This window comes from Nesoenas mayeri, assembly GCF_963082525.1.
Source record: "Nesoenas mayeri genome assembly, chromosome: 2".
Classification (NCBI taxonomy): domain Eukaryota; kingdom Metazoa; phylum Chordata; class Aves; order Columbiformes; family Columbidae; genus Nesoenas; species Nesoenas mayeri.
The window spans coordinates 74828351-74850968 of NC_137543.1; the positions used below are offsets into that span (position 1 = coordinate 74828351).

The 22618-nt window shown below is 37.6% G+C and overlaps 1 protein-coding gene across 1 annotated transcript in view; it reads right to left on the reverse strand.

Moving 5' to 3' along the window:
* The window catches only part of ABCA13 (ATP binding cassette subfamily A member 13), a gene marked incomplete at both ends in the record, with an annotated part of 166975 nt that extends 148430 nt beyond the window's left edge, over positions 1 to 18545 (reverse strand). The window contains 8 exons of the mRNA XM_080364158.1: positions 3811 to 4016; positions 4415 to 4591; positions 8274 to 8361; positions 10955 to 11157; positions 13161 to 13325; positions 14368 to 14501; positions 15654 to 15769; positions 18382 to 18545. Coding sequence (XP_080220284.1) covers positions 3811 to 4016; positions 4415 to 4591; positions 8274 to 8361; positions 10955 to 11157; positions 13161 to 13325; positions 14368 to 14501; positions 15654 to 15769; positions 18382 to 18545 — 1253 coding nt within the window. The remainder of the gene's footprint in view (positions 1 to 3810; positions 4017 to 4414; positions 4592 to 8273; positions 8362 to 10954; positions 11158 to 13160; positions 13326 to 14367; positions 14502 to 15653; positions 15770 to 18381) is intronic.
* Positions 18546 to 22618: the final 4073 nt, after the last annotated feature.

Here is a 22618-nt window from a genome sequence, read left to right on the forward strand (position 1 = left end):
CTTTCTTTGCAGGATTCTATTCCTTTCCAGTAATACTGGAAAAACAACTGGTATTTGGTGAAAAGAAGCAGTGTATTTATGTTCAAGAATTAAAAAATTCCAAAGTGGAGGTGGAATAAAGGATTTCTGGAAAATGGTTAAACAAAGAAATTATGCTGACTAGTTCAACCTTACCGTGCCCAGGAAACAACTGAGGAATAATCTTGTAGGTCTTGTAGAAATGCTAAATAATGACCTAGGATGGTCTCCAAACTAAGCTCTTGTCTAGAACACAGAGATGCTTCTGAACTATCTGTAGAGGAAAAAAAAAAAATCAACATCAAGAGGCAGATTAAAAAAAGGTTTGTGAACCCATGTATGAACAACTTGCTCGTTCCCACTGAAACAACCTGAATAAGTCCTATCAGATTTCATAGAGCATGCAGAAGGAGAAATATATTACATACATTTTAAAAGAAGTAAACATGCATTTTTTATTGAAGTGTTTGATGTTATTTCTACTGAATGATTTAAAGGAATAAAATGTACAGTCAATAAACATCAGTAAGGCACATCTGTATTTTACGTACAGAATTCCTTACAGGGAAAAAAAAAAAAAAAAAAAAAAAGAGAGGAAAAAAAAGAAAAATGGAAGATAGCTTTTGAATTATACATGAACTGCACAACGAGTTCACATAAGATTAGTGTTATACTAGAGCTCACTTAGTTCTGTACTCAGCACCAAAATGAACTTTAATATTTCTTCTTCCTTAGAATTTCAGTAAAGGGAAAGCAGTTTTGTGAAATTCACTATTACTCCCCAGATAACTGAAATATCTAGAACTGTAATAGATTACAAAGCCTGTAGAGTCAATTCGTATTTCAACAGTTTGTTTCCAAAACACAATCCTTTGATTAAAAAGTATAACTTATTTTTGCATACATTCCACTTACTGATGAGGTATTCAGCACATTTCTGATTAGCTCAACAGAGAAAAAGAATAGAGGGAAAAAAAATAAAAGTGTGTTCTGAAAAACAGATCTTTAGCAAGAACAAGATCCTTCACAGGTCCCAAGAACTAGATTTAAATTTAAAAAAAAAAAAAAAATCATCAATAACCTCAGTCCTTCAGAACCTGGAAATACAAGTACACAAGTGGTCAAAACCAGAAGAATTTGGAGCACGGTGAGAATACTCAAAGGAAACAAATAGGTGATATTAGACAAGGTAATTTTTAAGAGTTTTTTGGTTTGGCCATATTGCACCCTGATTTCACAGAATCACAGAATGGTTGGGGTTGGAACGGGCCTCTGGAGATCACCTAGTCCAACCCAGCTGCTAAAGCAGGTTCACCCAGAGCAGATCGCACAGGAATGTGTCCAGGTGGGTTTTGAATGTCTCCAGAGAAGGAGACTCGACACCTCTCTGGGCAGCCTGTTCCAGTGCTCTGGCACCCTCAAAGTAAAGAAGTTTCTCCTCATATTCAGAAGGAACCTTTGTAGCTCCACTAAAACATTGAGAACAGTAATGCAAATATTTACTGAGAAAGAGTTCTGAAATGGAAGATGCCCCATTCCTCAGCATAAATCTCACATATTTCAAAGTTTTCCCCATATAATAAAAAACTAGTGCATTCCAAGAAAGCTAACATCAGATGGTTCAGGATATCCAGAATATCGCAGGACAACTGAGATGAAGGAAATCAAGCATTAAGTCCTTGCTTAATATGAAACAATCCTAGAAATGCCTCTACTGGGTGACCAGCTAGTCTGGTCTCTCATTTATATCCTAGACTTAAGAAACCTTCCTGACAGAATACTATGGCAAAAATAAAGAGTCCAACTCAGTTCAACTAGTTGGAATTTTGCCAGTAGAAATAGTTGACCCAAAAATTTTCCAACTGACACTAAAATCACATCTATTTACTGTGGTCAGTCTCTGTATATGATAAGTTTTCATCAGTAATGATTCGGTCAGCTGGTGAATGCTAAGGCTGATGCAAACACAAACAGAGATGTAAAAATCATCACCTTTTCCCTTTCCAAGGAATTCCGGATTCTAAACCAAACAGAAAACCATCAGAACAAAGCTTGTGCTGTGCAGTAGCTGTTTCCTCACCTGATTGACCTCCTGAGCCTGCTTCCTCGTTCATGTATTGAGCTACTTTGCACATCCAACTAACAAAAGTTGTTAAATCCTTCCAGTATGGGTTTCCCTCAAAAGCAAAGAAAATTTCTTCAAGTGTATTATTAATTCTGAAATGGCACAGAAAACAAGGCTACCATGATTAAACCAGTGATTTCTTTCAAAGTCAAATTACCGTGTGAACATGTGCTGTTCCTGTGTAAATCTCTAGCTAAATTCTATTGCTACATTATGCATACAGATAGTCCTACTGACTTAAGTAAGAACTGAGGCAGGCAGTGAAAGAAAACAGCAGCATAGCTATTACATCACTCTAAGAACAACTAGAATTTACTACACAGGTTTGTCAGCAGAAAAAAAAAAAAAAGAAAAAAATAGTGGTTTGGTTCAAAAAGTAGCATTTTAAAACTGAAAAAAATAACAAGAAATGCTTCTTTTTCTCCTGAAATACACATTTGCATTGAAAAAATCATTGCTTTGTCCCTGAAGCACAAACAAAAGAACAACAAAACACCTCACCTAAAAATAACACTGAGCTTTCTTGCTCCTCAGTGTTACTTAAATCCAAGCCTCTGTTCCCAGGGGCCTTTTAGCTCGACCAGTGGTTTTGATGCTCAAAAAGGGAAATGTAATCACCAGTCCTTCTGGTGATTTCATAGTCATTTAGAAATATGGAGGAAGGGAAGGCAATCAACCATTGACCAACAGCAAAAGGGACAGAAAAAAGGACATATATTTCTAGTGCCTAAGATGTTATTAATATTTGTGGATTTAATCCCTTCCGCCAATGCAGCTTGTAGAATTTCTGACAGATTCTTGAACACTTAGAACTAATAGTTTTACTGCTTTAATAACAAACTCTTCTGTCAAGTTTCTCGTATGCATAAGTAGATAGTTATCTTCTATAGAGTTTTAAGTTTGTGACCTAGGACATCTGTCCAGTATAAATGCAACTTCACATTAAGTGCTGTTGTCTTATGGTTTACATTGCCAAGCAAGAATAATAAAAACATAACCCATTTCAAAGCACTTAACTGGTATACAGACTTGACTCTAATATACTCTGATTTAACATCTTCAAAGCTTGAAATCAGTAGAATTACCGAGTCTTTGCAAATTACAATAATCTTAAAAAGGTTAATAGATTTTCTGTCCAAATAAAGGAACGATGATCACTTGATGTGTTCAGAAAGCAACATGAGGCCACAATACCCCTCCTAGTGCACTTTCTAACTCCTCTTTCTTTAACATTTTCCTGTATCTCCCAGAAGTTCCCAAGCACCCTGAGCAGCACAGTGCCAGAAAGGTGTGTACCAGGAAGGGGTTGTAGAAGATGTTTGGATATGAGAAGATAAAAAGGGAGAATAGGCTTTCAGAGTCCTAGACACCTGCCTAACATCAACCTATTTCCTGTCCTCCCCCACTAATACTACTACTATTAGAAAAAAAAAAATCATATATATATATATATATATATATATATATATATATATTTAAAAAAAAAAAAAAAAATCAACCTTTACCCTCCTGTTTGTGCTTATAGAAAATTGTTAACACTGGGTAGTAATCAAAAGAAAAACCAGGGGTTTAACCTTTTTATCTATTAAGTTCCTGGTTATAATACCTTAAACCAGGTTGGTACCAGTTAGGATCATTACATATTAAAAGGTATATAAGATACATACAGTGAGAAGAGAAGCTGTTCCTGACAAGAGCTGAAATGGACATCCTCCTCAGATGGTGCCTCTGTGCTTAGCGATTGATTAATTTCACAATAATAAGCATAATTTTTTGTTAGCTGTTCTTCCATTTCTTGCCATCCCAAATAATCCTCCATTATTGAATCTGGCAGGCTCTGTCGTCCCTGAGTTACTTTCTGTAGAAGCAGGATCTTCGGCATTAAAGAAAGCAATATTTGAAACCAATAATATGGAAACTCACTTGAGACTTTGGCCCTGTTTCTTAAATTTGCAATACAGATAATATTGAAATCCAACATAAGATGGATTAAATGAGCAGTCTTTCAAACCACCTCATTTTTTTCTGGAAGACACAGCTCCTTAGTATGTATAAAATGTCATATCCACCCAAGAGACTCTGCAGGACCACTTGTGCCTTGTTTCCAATCACATTTTGATCAGTTTAAACAATCAGCTACCCTCCACTTATTAATAGCAAACACTAAGTAAGTAGTAAGCTACAACCCCTGCTAATTTATTTAGTTTTGTAATAGTAATATAAGTAAGGTACTGCAAGCTTTAAACATGAAAAGAATTCAGAAATACTTACAGATTCATTTAGTGACTGGACCTGGTTACTTAGCTTGAACATCACCTCTGAGCCATTGCCAGGGCACACATATATTGCTAAAATGTCAATGTCATCTGAGCCCTGTGGAAGTCTCAGGGTCTTCTCAAACATTTTAAGCACATCATTGCATATATAGGAAGCATTGCTCATCAACATCTAAAATTTAATGAATATACTGTCATTTTTAAAATGAACTCAGAGTGAAGGATCAGATTTAATTCATACTTCAAATGAATCCTCAATATGAAATGTCAAAAGATAAAAAAGTACAAAGTAAAGAGGGACCAAAATGTTGCTGAATAAAAAGTGAAATACTCTACTTAGGAAATACTTTTTATTGCCCAAAATAAGCCTCTACAGTTTTATACAAATTCATATACAAACATTAAATAACAACATACCTGTTTTATCTCCACAAAAAGCTTTCTGATGTCTAGATGAATTAATCCATCTCTTTGGGCGAAGGGAATAACCTTTCTCAGGCTATACAAAGCTTCTGTAAGACATTTCCCCCACACATCCCATAGAAAAAAATATTTAATCTACAGAATAATTCAAGGACAGTATAGTAGGAAGCATTCTTTTGGGAAAGAAAACTGTGTGTGATATGGTTAAAAAATACAGTAGGCATAAATGTTCCACTTTGGCTTATGTGACATCCCTGTCCAAAGCACTTTCATTTTGCACAAAATATGTACACAGTTGCACTCTGCATTCCTGAGGAGCAAAGACTGCTTCCTTCCTTCACCCCCACTGAAAAAGGCTCATCAAGACAAGGCAGAAAGAAGAAACCAATTTTCTTACACCTGCAAAAGCATGATGCTTTTGCAGTTATATCAGAATAGCTCTTATGACTTCCGTGAGGATTCATGATTTTCAGGAAAGGAAAATGAGGTCCTGTGTGGGCTTCTAGCTATAAATGCTGTAAATAAACTTGGACTCTTTCCATAGGTAGCTGTTGATTTACCCAGTAATTTTTTCTGAGATATGGAGAGGTAGTTTAACTACTTAAGGTCCAAAGCAAAACTAACCTCTCTGCTCTCAAATAAAAGACAACCACAGAAATGTTACCCGGTCATGTTAGGGAGTTGCCAAATCCAGTAGCCCTACTGAAGTGAGGTTGCCATAGCTCCATGGCCCCAGGTCCAGCTGGCAGCAAGGCTGGGCTGGTAGGCACACAACTCAACATGCACATAGTAAATGCACATGGCTGGCCACTCAGACCAACACATGCAGCACTCATACATACACAAACAGCACCAAGGACCTCATCCCGTTTCCCTCCCTGGTTGATCAGGATGGTCTGTTCCCGGGAATACATATGTGTATATATACATAATGTGGATCCCCGCAGCAGCTATGCTCAGACATCCAGTCTGCCCAGCATCTGCACCCAAATCCCAGCCTCCCCCACTGAGCTGCTGGCACCTGGGCATTTGAACCCTCGAGGCTGCAGCCCCACTCCAGCTTCTGGTCCAGGTGTGCTTGCACACACAGAGGATCCCTGCAATAAGTGCTCTTAGACACTCAGTCCATCTAGCAGCTCTTGCTGTTCCCTCAGCCCTCCCCAGCTGCCTCATACATAGGAGGTACACAAACAGGTCTCTCAGTTGTCACCCGGACCCCACACTTTCTCTGGTGTTGTCCTGGAGCTCCTGGTTCTTCCAATAGCTGACTGTTCCTCACTGTCAGAGAAGTGCACACCCAGGCCACCTCACCCACGCTGCAGCTATCCCAGCCTGATATTCACTAGCAATCATGCACTAATAAGCTGACCCTCCCTCACTCCAGTTTCTGACACCATGGACACACAGGTCACACACCATTTTTTGGCTCTTGATTTCACTCACTCCAATCCATCCAGTTGTTGCTATGGGCACCTGTACATCCTGCTGTCTGACCACAGTTGCTGCACGCAGCCCCCCACACACACTCTTGTACATAGAATAAAGAATCTTCACACAGGAAAATAATTAGAAATGAAGTTTAGTGAGAAGGCCGGACAGCCCACAATGGTCAGATGCAGGGTATGGCCAGTAAAAAGCATATTGAACAGCCCTTTTCATCACCTTATTTCTATTTTATTCTCGTGCTTGTTCCTCCCCAAACCACCTAGATCACTTCCTTTCCCTGCCTTTGATTCCTCTTCCAAACCTTCCATTCTAAGACTTGTGCAATCCCAAAATGCTCTTTCCATGCATCCTGTAATGAGCCTCATACCCCTAGCACAGGGGTGTCAAACTCATTCTCACCCGGGGCCACATCAGCCTCCCGGCTGCCTTCAAAGGGCTGAATGTCATTTTAGGAGTGTACATTTATACAGTCTTAATATTATATTTGGCCCTTTGAAGGCAACTGGGAGGCTGAGGTGGCCCCCGGTGAGAATGAGTTTGACACCCCTGTTATAGGTGGTAATCCAGCCCTAAGGGATCCGTGACAGGGTACCATTTGGGTTCCCCCACTTGCTACTGTTTCTCTATACTCCTTTGTGTGGATGGAGATGAGCATTTTACCACATAAGGTGACAGAGCAGATGCCCAGCTGTAGTAAATCAGTATAACTCCACCGTCATGAAGCAAGGTATACTGGTATACAGTACACAGGCAAAACTGTGTAGCATGCTTCAAATCAATCCATCCTAAAAAAGAGACTATCGAAACTATCCTGAAGTTTCAGAGGTGTCTGGCACATTTGGGCACACAAGTAAATTCAGGACAAAATTTGTGCTTTTAGTATATTGTTTGTTCTTTAAAGTCATATGCAAATATCAAGTAATTTAAAACTATCAGTTTCCCCAAAATGACCACAGTGTTTTTCACATACTCAATTACAACTGAGTAGTACCAGTGTTCTTCCTATATACATCCACATTATAGTATTGCAGGTCTCCAGTAAAAGGTTTCACAGAAAGATATCGTGTCCCTTTTCCTTCTTTTTTTTTTTTTTTTTTTTAAGATCCTGCTATGTGTGGACCTTATAATATGATTATATTGCTGACCAACTCCTGGATATCATGGTGCTGAGTCCTAGCACACTGTATAATATTGTCATGTATTCCAGATCTGAAAATCACAATTGCTGAACAGACATGTTTACAAGAACTTCATGGGAGTTAGTTCACCTTATTCAGTCAAACTGCTGAAAACAGATCCAGTTTTCTAACTTCTTGTAAAATACACCTCCACTGACCCTGAGTTCTTCAATGCTGTCCCTTCTTCTCTGGGAATGACATCTTCCCCTTCTTTCACCATCAGCCTGGCTTTGTGTCCAAAAGCATAGTCTCCAGAGAAAGAAGCACCCTGTCTCTGTGCTTCACAGTCCTCAATCAAATCCTTACTTAAAGAGATTAGAAAATCCATATATTCAGCTCAGCATTTTGCATCATTTGTCATGAGCAGCCAGAAAAGTCAAGCTGCATCTAAATCTAAACCCAAGACTACTTGTTGACATATACACGACTGATAGCATTGGAAACTTCTCAGGTGTTGATAATTTTGATTTGTATTAAACAGGCTCTTCTTCTTGAGTCAGATCTTTAACCAACAGCCGCATCATCATACATTATCATATAGTATGCCTAAGGAAATCCTGGTAAGAAGTGAAAACAGGTGTCCTATCTCGTGTTCTGTCATTAAGGGAAACAAAATTTTAGGAATTCAAAAGCTGCTGTAAATATCTAAGTGTGACATGTATTACAGAGCCCAAGTGCCTTCCTAGAGGTAGAATGTTACCCATTTCCCATGTTATTCATGGAAGTCATTTGAGTGCTAGTTACGAGTAACCACCGTGTAGCTTTACCTTCAGTGAAGTATAAATACTGTGCTATTACGTTCCTTACAGCTCCATCTACCAGAAGCAATCTCTTTGTAACAGGCCACTGAGGTACACCCTGAAGTACAGACTGCATTGTCTCCAGGTGAAGGATTCTGCAATCAAAAGAGGTAGATCACAGAAACACTGTGTACTACAAACAAAAAAACCAAAGTTGCTGAAAAATTATGGGATTTTTGTTGTTGTTGTGAAGTCACTATATCATCTACTTTTAAGTTTCTTAAAACAGCAGCAGTATAGCAGGTTACTCTTATAAAAATAACTAAATTCAAAATGTAGTACTAAATTATTGAACAATTTGCCTGCAGTCTCTCACTTAAAAGTAGGTAATGGATTTTATACAAACCTTGCAAACTAAGGAAACAACAGCAAAAACAAAACAAAGAACCCCTCTGACTCTCAGCATTCACTGATCAGTCTCCTAGGTGAGAAGTACAACTTATTTTCATGGACAAGTCTACTTTTTTTCAGACTAATTTACCTGAAGGCCAAAACCATGAAAGTTAGAGAAGATTTACACACAAAATCATCTCCTTTCCTCCCCTTTGAAGGAAAAAGAAAAAAAAAAATAAAAAAGGAAAAGTTTCCCATTAAAAGGTTCATTTCCTATCAAATCACTTACTGCACCAAAACAAATGCTTCTGCACACTTAAAGGAGCGAAAATGAGGTAGTGGTTGCTATTCCACTAGCAACTGTTAGCTTAACCATACCAGTTATACAGCTGTTTATAATCCCATATCAGTTCATTTACTTAGGAAAACTGTGTGTGTGTATGTCCCTGTTCCAAACATATTTGTTTGGAAATGGAAGAAGGCCTGCATCCATTTTATAAATTAATTAAAACAGTGACAAATCCAGAACCAAAGACATTGCCTGATCACTTTCCACTTGGGGCTGTGCTGTATTAAAGCACTTCATGTCTTTCAGATTTATCCTTAGGTGTTGATTTGTATAGTGTGGAATGGAGGACATTTTAACAAGTAGAGATATTACAAGCAACATCAAATTGAGGCCAACGTCATAACTCCCAGAAGCAATGCAAGTCATCCAATATGCAGTTAGAAAGAAGTATCAGTTCCTGTGCTCTGCCAAAGACTTTTGATGGTGCTCTGCCAAATCTGACTGACATTAACTCCCTGTATCGACAACTTTAAAGTCCTGTGTAGAACCTTCCAGATCACAGAATCATAGAATCATTTCAATTGGAAGAGACCCTCAGGATCATCAAGTCCAACCATAACCTAACCCAACTCTAGCACTAAACCATGTCCCTAAGAACCTCATCTAAACACCTTTTAAACACCTTCAGGATGGGGACTTCACCACTTCCATGGGCAGCCTGTTCCAATGCTTCACAACCCTTTCCATCAATAATTTTTTCCTAATATCAAATCTGAATCTCCCCTGGCGCAACTTGAGGCCATTTCCTCTTGTCCTATCACTTGCTACTTGGGAGAAGAGACCAACACCCTCCATGCTACAACCTCCTTTCAGGTAGTTGTAGACAGTGATAAGGTCTCCCCTCAGCCTCCTTTTCTCCATGCTAAACAGCCCCAGTTCCCTCAGCTGCTCCTCATCAGACTTGTGCTCCAGGCCCCTCAACAGCTTCATCACCTCTGCACTCTCTCCAGTACCTCAATGTTCTTATGATGAGGGACCCCAAAATCATTTATAGACATCATTTGTAAAAAGCCTTTTTTTTTTTTTTTTTTTTTCCCGATAGGGATACAGAGCTCTTAAACCAATTTATTTTGCATAAATTACCCAAAACAGTTGTCTTATTTTTATTTTAAAACAAAAACTGTATATCAGAATACCTGAAACTAAAGCACAGCCCATCTTTACAAGCTTGTGGTTGCACTTGTCCTGAAATGGGAATTGAAGGTGTTTCCCAAGTTGCAACAGAATAGATTTCTACTAGAGTAGTAACCAACTGCTTTGAACTGCTTCAACAAAATTCATCATACTGAATAAGTGCAGAACTTATAGCCATGTCTTCATATAAACTGCTTACACTTGCATTAAGTGATAAGCCAAATGAGGAACTTGAAACTCTAAGAAAAGTTCAAAACATTAAAAGAATTCTTAGCCCCAGAGTGCCCTAGGTAAGAATGGAAACTACATCTATATATAAACACATAGCATTACATTGTAATTCTGTTTTGCATAGCAGGCTTCTGTTCCAAGGTCTCCTGCACAAACTAACATGAGTATGACTCCTGCACAAACTAACATGAGTATGACTCCTACAACAATAATCAAAAATATTTCAAAGGGCCTGAACTTGCTATTCATGAGTAGATTGATCCTATAACATACATCCATGAGAAGCATTACGGTGTCACATTAACTACTTGTGGGAATTAGACTTTGCAGAACAAGATAAAGAATTCAGGTCCTAGTTCAAAATGCTTAATTATACACAGCTGCTGATTCCTATGAGTCCTGATCATGTACTCGGGTTCTCTATGGAACCTGTAAGTAGCTATATGCTGAATCAGAGATTTAATTTCTTTTTCACAATGTACAAGCGTCAGCACAATTATTTGACTGCATATGAGGTTTTAAATTACAGAATAAAAAATAAAACCACAAACCAGACAAAAATCAGAAATCAATTAAACATAATGTGAAAATATTCAAGTTGATCTGAACTTCATAAGACGAGTTGCAGAAGGATAACTTACAGATCATGAGATGCAGTATATCCTCCTGAAAAGTAGGCATCTGATTTCTCATTCCGTTGCTGAATCAGAGTATTTATCTCTGAAAAAAGTTTCCCAGCTTCCCTGTCATCTAGGAACTTAGACATTAAATCAGCTATGTTTCCTTCAAGTTCCAAAAGGAGTTTCTGAGAGAGCCTGCTGCTGCTGAACCATTGCTCTAATACCTAGCAAATTGAATGCAAAATAGAAGGTACCTTATTAGAGAATCAAAGTTTTCTTATTTAGACAACACACAAAATTTGCATGTTTTCAGAAAAATAAATAAATAAATAAATAAACAAACAAACAAACAAACAAACAATGACAGTAAAATTTCTGCCTAACACTGGGTCCAGACTCCTAAATGACTGGCCTCACAAAGGTTGATTTTCAATACAGTTTGGACTGATCTGCAAGTTTGCAATATAACATGTTACAATACACAGAGAACTAACATCCTATGCTGTGCTGTCCTTGCCCAAAGACCCAGGAATCATAAAAAGGTGGCCTGAGATTCAACCCAACCAAGAGGAGACCTTTATAGTTAATTACTCAGGCTTGCTTTGCCTTACAGAACATCTGCCTACACTACCAACATTATGGAAGGCAGCAGCCTCAACATTTTTGGGGCCTCATTACATAAAGGGATGGAGATAGAGCCTGCATGCTCCCATTGTGTAGCCTAAAATAAGGCACATGAAGGCCTGGCCAAACCTCCTGACTCCTCTCCTTTCCTCCGCCATTATGTTTTTTAGTGCCAATTGGTTATAACAGATTTTTACTATAATCATAGAAACATTTCGGTTGGAAGAGATCCTCAAGATCATCGAGTTCAACCATAACCTAATTCTAGCACTAAACCACATTCTTAAGAACCTTGTCTAAACACCTTTTAAACCCCTCCAGGGACGGCGACTCCACCACTTCCCTGGGCAGCTTTTTCCAATGCCTGACAACCCTTTCTGTTAAGATTTTTTTCTTAATATCCAATCTGAACCTCCCTTGGGACAACTTGACGCCATTTCCTCTTGTCCTATCACTTGCTACTTGGGAGAAGAGACCAACACCCTCCATGCTACAACCTCCTTTCAGGTAGTTGTAGAGAGCAATAAGGTCTTCTCTCAGCCTCCTTTTCTCCAGGCTAAACAGCCCCAGTTCCCTCAACCACTCCTCATAAGACCTGTAATATAAGAGATGTCCTGTTCATCAAGGGAATTCCCAGTGGCCAGCAGCTTACAGTACTTCAGCTTTCCATCATAAGGATGTCAGCTCTTGCAAAGAATTTCAAAATCATGGCTGAAATTATTACTGGATTTTCCTATTGCTACAATAGGAATTAGTACATTAGTTTTAGCAATCGCATTAAATTATTACCTCAAGTCATCATACATCAGTGAAGCCTTTATCAAGAGAGAAAACAAAAGCTACATTTTTGGGTAAATACACAGTAAACTGTACATGCTTTCTATAGATGATATTGCAAACATCTCCAGAGCAGAGCTTGATACACAAATAACATTTTTAAATGGGAAAAAACAACAACAACAACAACAAAAAACATACAAAAACTCCACACCATATTTAAGTGGAAAAACAAACACCAGCATTAAGATGGCCAGGTAAGTATTTTTCTTAGGAAACATCTGGATGGTTTATCCTTTCCTTCACGTATCTGTACATATGTCCTCATAGAGACTGCATGCCAAGCTGCTCTTCCAGAGCATAATTTTAAGATGCTATACTGGAGGTTTTCTCTCATCCCCTTCAACATGCTTCAGCCACTATTGCAGAGATAGCCGAGAGGAATTAAAAATACATTAATTATATACTATATAAGTGGATTCCTGTAGTCTGCTTTCACTTTTGCCCAAAATTCAGGTTCAGGTGGGACAGTAAATGGGTTTTCCATCTGTCAGGCCTCTGCAGTGCAGCCTATTACACTATATACCCTATTAGATTTCGAATCTTTATTTGAGTTAATGAGAAAATCTGATTAAGTGGACACGTGATGATAGATTATACTTGCACTGTAATGATACTTCATAAGGATTACTTTGTCTTCTTAGCAATATGAAAAAAGTTCATAACAATAACATTTAACAGCTAACTTAGATCTTTTAACTGAGTTGCTGTCGACAGCCTATATGCAAAAATTAGAAATTTAATCTATTAATTTATTAAAGCATACCTGTGCATAAAGTCTCAGCTTGCTGACAGTATGAACAAGATACATTTTGACCTCATGCCATGCAGAATTACATCCCTCTTCATCATTCTCTTTGTTTGCTTCATCTCCTGGCACACTGGACAGAGCAGAGCACACAAACTGCTCCAGTGTCTCTCCTGTGGGAATCTGGCAGGGACATAAGGAATTCATGAGCATCTCAAGAGAGCTGTTGAGTGTTATTTCTGCTATCAACTTACTTATCTGATGAAAAAGAAAAGAATATTACATGGCCTCCTTCAGTGAGAACAAAGCCCATTTGACTTAGCCACATATTTTGGGGCATGTACTTCAAAGTACCCCACATACAGAGTGCTGTATAAAATACCAGTGAACTCATTAGTGTTCTCATACACCAGGCAACATGATAACACTTGCATATGCAAGGAATTTTCACCTTTTAGCTACAGTGTTGCTACTTCTACAGTAATTTGCAGACTGGTGCTGAACTGATTGAACAATGGTACAGTACACCTACACTAGAATTTTGCACTAGCATAGCAAAGCAACTTCACAAATATAAAAATTACTGGAGCAAAAAGCATTCAGTACAATGGTACATTTCAATCAATGATTGCATGCAGCAGACTAATTTTAAATTGAAGTTGGCAGGTTTCATCAGTACGGCCAAGAGGGCAGAATTTTTCCTATTATCCTGACTTCTAAATTCTTTGTTGAAAGATTTATTATTCCCAATCATATAAATTTTATTAAAGCATACAAAAATAATTTAGCACATTTCAATTCTCCCTATTAATGTCTTTTTGACACACTTTACATCCTAACTCCTTTTAACTGTGACTAGAAAATTTATTAAAAGTTTTGCAGATGTTTTGACACCAAATGAGCTGAAGCATTACATACAGAGTTTAAATGCTCAGAATAGATGTTGTTCAGGTTTCCATATTTCTCTTCATCCTTTTTGAGGGTCTTGAATACCCTAACACAACCACGTAATATCAAGATATCAGTTTATACTATAAATAGCTAGTGAGTTGCTTGGGATTACACACCCAACCATAGCTGACTGGCTGCAGTCAAAGTCAGTTGAGTTGATCAAACTGGCCACAGTTTGTAACATAGGTATGCTACAACTATTGTTTCTGTAAGGCATGAAAAATCGTTTCAGGGTACAAATAAAAACAAAGATGAAAGGGGGGGAGTAGTTCACCTTTGTTAATTGTGCTGTGTAACTTAGCAGTTTCTCAATACGAAGACCATCAAAACCAAACTGGGATTCAAGTTCTGCTCTCACAGCATTTGGATTCCACAAAACATCCCCAAGAGAAAGATTATACTGAAAGCCTGGAAAAAAAAATAAATAAAAATAAAGCAAATAAACAAAACAAAACAAAAAATAACCTCTGTTTCCATCATTTCTGCTTTTTTGTTCATGTTGTTTCTTGATTATTCATACTTGATGAGATTCAAGTACCATATTTCCAGCTTTCAAAATAATAATAGTAATAATAATAATAATATTAAAAATAATAATAATAATAATAACAACAACAATGTATGCACCTGAACATCAGTTTCGCTGGGATAAAATCCATGACTGCATTAGCAGTATGGTAAAGTCTGTTAATCTAATGGTATTCTGACAGCTGATACAATAATGGTGAGGTGCACAATGATTGCCAGCAGACCCAGCAGGGTGCCATTCTGAACTGTGTGTCTAATTCTGCACATAGTCATGTAAACCACCTGTATGTGCTGGATATGAATCATTGCTGAGAGGGAGAACGCCAGGAAAATCCCAAATGATCCAGGGAATTCAAGCTCACCCTCTGTGCAAGGGCTCCAGCATATCCCTTTTGCACCACTTTGGTCTTGGTTTTAACAGATGAAGTGGGATTTAGATCATATTTAATTCTTCTATGCAGAACATGCAGCTGCACCTAGAATCTAATTGTGTACCACCAGACAGTTTGCCAATGCAACTTGTTCCTGACCTTTTCCTGAGGAGCTGTCTGGATGCCAGCCTCCCTCCTCCACTCAAATTCACCTCCCATGCTCAAACTGCAGATGGGTAAACAGGGCCCTTCAGCTGACACCAGAATTTATGATAACAGAAGAAGGAAGCTCAGAGTAAAACAGCCATGATGCATAATGCGCACGTCTAAAACAAGAGGCTATCCTTCTATCAAATGGAAGAAATTAGCCCTTGCAGTGATTTAGTATCACTCCAAAATTCACCACTGAGAGATCATTTTAACACGATATATTAGACCACCGTGTTTTGTTTATCAAATAGTTGCCAGAGTCTGATTAAATGTAGTTGTTATTATCTAAAAAATAGATCAATAAAGAAATAGGTTAGCACTACAGCAGTATAATTCAGATCTTAGACCTTTTGCATTAGGAATTTAGCAGATGCTCAGACAGTCACTGCTATCAAATATTGCCAGCATGATTACAAGGTATTAAAAAAAATATCTGTAGCAAATCCCTTACCTTCTAAACTCCTGTCTTGTACTGATGCAGCAGTTAAATTCAGTGCTGTTTTCACCACATCATAAAAACTTTTGCCCAAAGGCATCATAGCTAAATCCTTGAGTGACTCTAAGGTACTGAAAGTGAAAAATAAAACAGAAGTCAAGCTCTCTATAAACCCAGAACAACTGAAAGGACTCGGTGGAAAATGATGAAGCTCAAGCAATTGAATATCAAAATACTTCCTTTGTTGTTAAAAACCTGATGTTTTGTCAAAATAGACTTTTCATTTAAAAAAAAAAAAAAAAAAAAAAAAGAAAGAGAGTTTACAGTTAGAGTTTCATTCAATTTTCATCAAGATAATGTCTCCTAAGAGGACCATTGTCAAAAAGCATATTAGAGAATGTATTGATAAAAATATACGTATTGATTTTCTTACAAGTCCCAGTCTCAGTCTATTTAGCTGTGAAACACACTTCTTTGTTGATATAGCTGTAATTTACTACTTAGAGGTTAAGTCAGATTTACCAGTTATTTCTTATAGACTATTCCTTTGTTATTATGAAAACAAGAATCAAGTTTTGTTAGAGTGGATTAGCAGTTTCCAACATATGCAAAAAAAAACCCAATACACAATGCTATTTAACTTCATCAAGCAGGTGTGAAAAGCGTCTCTTAAGTACCTCTGAGAAACATAGAAAAGATGGTATAGCCCAGTAAGCAAGAGAAGTTCTAAATTTAGGATCCTTTCTGCTGACTAAATTCTGCCTGAGCTAGGACCTCTAGACATGTATAATATGTTAGTAATACAAACATAGTCAAGAAGTGAGCATTGGTTTTGTGGTTTGCTTTCCGAATTGCATTAATTATGGCAAATTCAGTCATTGAAGGGTATCAAAGTCTTAAAAATAATAATAAAAAAAAAAGTTAACATCTGAGACTCCCACTTATGAGTTGACTCCAGCTGATAGCCAAGCATCTACACAGCTGCTCATTCACTTTCTTCTCCCACAGGATAGGAAAAAAAAAGTAAAAGGAGAAGACTCATGGATCAAAATAAGGACAGTTTAATAGGTTGTGCTGGTTTTGGCTGCAACAGAGTTAGTTTTCTTCATAGTAGCTAGTATGGGGTTGTGTTTTGGATTTGTGCTGAAAACATAATTGATAACACGGGGGTGTTTTAGTCATTGTTGATCAGTTCTTAAACAGAGTCAAGGCTTTTTCTGCTTTCCACACCACCCCACCAGCGAGTGGGCTGGGGCTGCACAAGAAACTGGAAAGCAGCACAGCTGGGACAGCTGTCCCAAACTGACCAAAGGGATATTCCATATCATATGACATCATGTTCAGCAATAAAAAGCTGGGAGAGGAAGGAAAGGAGGGACATTCAGGGTTATGGTGGTTTTCTTCCCAAGTAACCATTACCCGTGATGGAGCCCTGCTGTCCTGGAGACGGCTGATCACCTGCCTGTCCATGGGAATCAGTGAATGAATTCCTTGTTTTGTTTTGCTTGTGTGTGTGGCTTTTACTTTGCCTGTTAAACTGTCTTTTTCTCAATCCATGAGTTTTGTCACTTTCACTCCTCCAATTCTCTTCTCCCATCCCACCAGGATGGTGGGGCTCATTTGACACCTGGTATTAAACCACAACAGTGCTGAAGCAAAAGTTGCACACATGAGCAAAGCAAAACAAGGAATTTATTCACAACTTCCCATCAACAGGCCCATGGGCAGCCTGGAAAGAAGGGTCTCAGCATGCATAACAGTTATGTGGGAAGACAAATGCCTTAACCATCATTGTCCTCCACTCTTGTCCCTTTCTCACTCTGTCTGTGCCATAGGCTCAGGGTAGAGAAATTGCTGCTGAGATTATAATAGCAGATTAATAATTTGAAACAGAACAGGGATTGTTAGCCAAACCTGGCTGCCTGCGCAGACTATTAACATGCAACCTGTATTAGTTGCTTGTGGTTATATCCCAAAAGCAGAAGTCTTTTCTGAAAGGATTGCACACTCTAAGAGTCTGAGTGTTCCTGAGGTAAGACAGGAACTTGACTGTAAGTTTGCGGTAATTGTTTTCTTCAGCATCGTTAAGCAATCATAACAGTAACCACTTTTTCCTAACAATCCCTGTATTTTACCTAAAATTACTGTGGATACTTGTCTTAGTCTCTGCTTTTTATATAACATCTTCCTCTGAATCCAGCTGTCCTTTACCTGTGTCAGAAAACTTTCACATTCACAATACAGTCTCTCTTGTTTTTTTCTTACTGCTTCAGTTCTTGCAAGAGAACAGTCAAAGCTATTTTTACAGCAAGAGTCTAGAGAAACAAAATGAATATTGACTGAGTGCTACCTATATATGATGTTGATTAGAATCCAAACTATTATTTTCTTATAGTCACATGTAAATATTCAGTTTTTCAAAGAGTTGCAAAGCACATTACAGTGTTCAAAGCCATATTATGTGATGGGCTAATTTGGTAAGATGAAGTTGCTTCTTAGAGACTCCTAGGGAATCTCTGTTGAGCTGGACAGAGATTAAAAATATTGCTATGAAGGAATCAGAACGGGTCTTCAAATGCAGAATCTGGTAAACGGAAGAAAATTCCAGCCTCTTTACGCTGATAAGAATGTTTATTTTATTCAAAAGCCAGTGAGAAGAACAAGAGTTGAGGGTAAAATATTAAAAAAAAAAAAAAAACAAAAACAAAAACAAAAACACTTTCAAGCATGTAAAACTACTTACTTTTGAATAACTTTCAGAAACTGTGCTATGGCAGCTAACCCATCTTCTGTATAAAAGCTGTTCAATTCAAGATGAGGGAGCGAATGCAGGAGGTTCCAGAAACATGGTTGCTTGTACAGGTTTTCTGCTCTAGAAATAATTTCCTCCACTTCATTCAAATCCATCTTTATGCAAAGAGAACATTTACATGTGACACTTCCATTAACAGAAAAAAAAATAGCAGGTGCCTCTTAGTTTACCTACCCTTGCCCTCTTGAATTTTAAACCATTTCAATTTTTTTTTTCAAGTGGAAAACTACCTCTAGCCTTGGTAATTCACGACATCATGTTGGGGGTACTTTGAACTCATGACGGCTTTGTTTCAGATGTCTTTCTCTGCTTTGATGGAAAACTGAGCTGAGGTCTCAAACACAAGGAGCTCTTTAGCCTTGTAAGGAATTTCTGAGTCTATATTATAAAGACAAGGGGACAGCCAGGGACATGGCATCCTTGCCTCACAGCTCCTTTGAGCATGTCAATAATTAATAAGAATGGCTCTTTAAAGATGGACTGGGGTAAACCCACTTCTTTAATAGGATTACACTATCAGATGTCTATGCAAAATGTATGCTCTATCCTACTTGTTTGTTATGCAGTCTTAGTTTCTACAAATTAATGTTTCACTAGGGCTCTTTTGGGTAATGGTAACATGAACATGGTTTATACAAAAAGTAGCTTGTGTATACAAGCTTTGTTGCTAACAATGATAGGCTACTTTCAATCAAATAATTTTCTTGACATTGATAAATACATTTTTTCTATTTTATGTTCTGCTCCAGAAACAAAATTTCATATTGATACAGCTATTTCAATCAAGTATCTCATTAGCAATTTAAAAATGTTACTATAAAAATGCCATCTAATGTTGTTATAAATTGGAAATCTAGGTTTCATGAAATAGTGGTTACAATCAATCACAACTGGAGAAAATGCATTTTAAAACATTTCTAAAGTAAAACAAATGATCTGTGAAAGGTGCAAAATTGACAGTAATGGAGATCCACTACTGTGCCCATTCAGCCTTCCACTTCTTGTTGAGGTTGCATGAGTGAAAGACTAATGCATTAGGGACAGCAAAAAGACCAAACTCATTTCACATAAACTGCCAAATTGATTCTGGAAGGACTTATGCTATGTCTTACAAATCTGTCTTGCTTCATCCCCACTTGAGTCTTCTTGCCATATTTACTGGATCACAAATATGAAGTCAAAGTCATCTCATCCAAGCAAGAACCCCATATCTTCAATCTCACCGCAGTCCTTTTTTAAGTGTTGGGCTGGTTTTGGTGGGGGATGGGTGCTTTGTTTTAATAATAAGTACACATTAGGATAAGAGTCCCTTACAAGAATTTTGTAATATGATTTTATACAACTACACAAAGTCTGGCAGATGCACTTCTAAATTTCTTCTAATGAACAATTAGCCTTCAAATAGCTTTGAATTTTAGCTACTAACAACCTAGACTGGTTTAAATCAGTAATCTAAAAACCACTGGACCTCTATCAAATTTACAAGATATCATTTTTTCCTTCAACAGCCAAATTTTTTTTAAGATAGTATACTAAAACTTGACAGGATAGAAATTTCTAACCATCGCAATAAACATGCCTCAATATCCAGAACTGTAATTTAGAAACAAACTGTAAAAATACTTACAGAAAGAAAAGCAGTGATGTTATGAAGCCCTGTAAAATCAAATATTTTCCTTTACAGAGAGGCATTATTAACTTCAGAAGAATCAATTTCATAAGCAATAGCAAGTAGTACACAAAGGGCATTTCTACAGGAGGAAAAGCATGTGAAACTACTAACATCCTAGAAAGACAACAATACACTTGATTTTCTGTGGTTTCCAGTACTTTTACTATTATCACAAAAACAATTTAAAAGAAATTGCTTGCCATTCACTTTTCAGTAAGGCTAAAGCACTAGCTTAATGTGCTAGCTCCCAGACAGCCAGGCATGAAAATAACTGTTTCACTTTAACCTTTCTGCTCGAAAATGCAGTCAGAAAGGCAGGGCAACAGTAGGTCTTAAATGTCCATTTGTTACAGCAGTAAGGATGTGCAGTATGTGTGGAAACAAAGCAGGAGCATCAGAACTTTGTGTTTCCAGTCTCACTCTTTTAGCGTGAGACTGACTTGTTTGCCTGAAGGTCACCAGGTGTTTGAGCTCCTGAGGTTTTCCATTCCCAGACACTCTAGTACAGCAGAAAAACCTGGGAAGAAAGGCTTAAATCCTGATAAATTACTTTTGAATACATGTTAGACCAAATAACCATATACTCAGATGATTAATCCTTACCTTTAAACCTTTCTCTTCACACTATTTGGTTAAATATCCAGTAGTAAAACAAGGGCACAGTTTGAGAAAGCTAACTGTATTTCTTATTATTTTATGACAGCCACAGTAATAGTAATCATTAAAGTGGTTTGTTGTGGTTTGTTTGTTTGTTTTTCAGATCAGCTAAAATTTCAGTTTGTTCATTTTGTTTTTAAGATAAGAGTATTCTTTTGTTTGATGGTTATCACTACCTGATAGACAAAGCAATTCATTATTAGAGATCACACCTTACCTGAGAACTTTGCGTTTTCCTCCCATAGCTTTTCCAAAGCCATGGTTTTCTCTGTGGTCTCAATAAATCCTCTTGCAAGTTCTTCTATCTCTTTCATGAAGTCTAGATCAGGTCCTGTGAAGCTCTTTGGACCACTTTGGATACCTGAAATACTTTTTTCACAGGAAAAAAAAAAAAAAAAAAGGGACAGAGGAAGTAATTACAAACTGGAAGCAAGTAGCTGAAAAATATGTGTATACTCACAGCATTGTTCTGATTTATTTTAGCTATTATGCATTTACGCAACTTTTACTTAGTTCAGTTCATTAGTACGCAAGTCGCAGCACTGAGTCTCAAAACCTCAGGAAATAAGGCAATGAAAAAGTGCTGAGCTGGAGCAGCCAACCTGTGCCAGTAACCCAATTCTGGCAGTGGCCAGTGAAGACGCATTCAAAGAAGACTTTAATGTGTCTCAACACACTCAACTTTTCTTCCCTGATTTATCATGAGACCCGGTGATAGTTCTCTGATGGCCTGTACCCTGAAGTTCAGTCTTTCCTATTGCATCTAAGGCAACACGCTGCAACCAGAAAAAGGTCATTTGGTCAATGTCATCAGATGAAATGTAGGTAAGTTCCTCTTTCTGGGCCCTGAAGAAAGTTGGTGTTTCCTCTTCAGTGAGTCTGCAAGGCAACAGAACTATGATAACAATTCCATCACCTTAACAAAAAAGTGCCCATACTAACAAACATATCCCAATTCCAGATGATGTGCTCCTCAAGGTACCCTTTTACCTGAAAGCGAGAAGTATGGTGTCTCTGGCTACATATTTTTCCCTGATGCTGATGCAACACACAAGCAGTGTCTGTTGTTGAGAAAACCTATACAGTTTGTATTTGGGATATGACAGCCTGTTTTTTCAAATACATGCAACAACCTATAAAAATAGTATGCTAGTATCATTACTGGCTTTCCCCTGATTTTAGCTTACAGCTAAAACCTTGGTACATGTTATCTCTATTATTTCTATCTTACTGCCATCTGGTGTCTGCTTTATAGCATGACAATTTTCTAATACTTTCAAGATTAAATCAGAAATTAAGGAGTCATTTAAACATCCTTATACAGGATGAAATAACTTAGACTCTCCAAAGGCACCATAAACAATGGAATAATCATATTTAGCTAGGAATTATCATCTTTTACTATGCACTAGAATTCTGTTTTATCTTATAAGAAGTTCAAATTATCTTAGGGTGAAAGCTTGTGGAGCAAAAATATTGCTGTTTTTCATTAGAAACTCAATTAACTATCACATAAGCCCCACTTACAGAAACATAATAAAGAGTTACATTCCTTTCTTGTCAAACTTGTATGTGAATACTTGTTTTCAGCACAATTCTTACTTATTGGTGAAGAAAAACCTAATGAGATAGATTTACAAACTGAACCAAAAAACCATCAGCCACTGCTTTCTGATTCTCCCCTTTCTCTTTCGCTCCCTCAATGATCTTATTTTGTTCAGACACCTGCAGAGCTGTCTGCAATTTTAGACTCAGGAATGAAAAGAAAATTTAATCTTAAAACAATCAAGTTCTTGATTGTTTCAGTGCAGTTTATTTTGACTCCATTTTGGCCAGCAG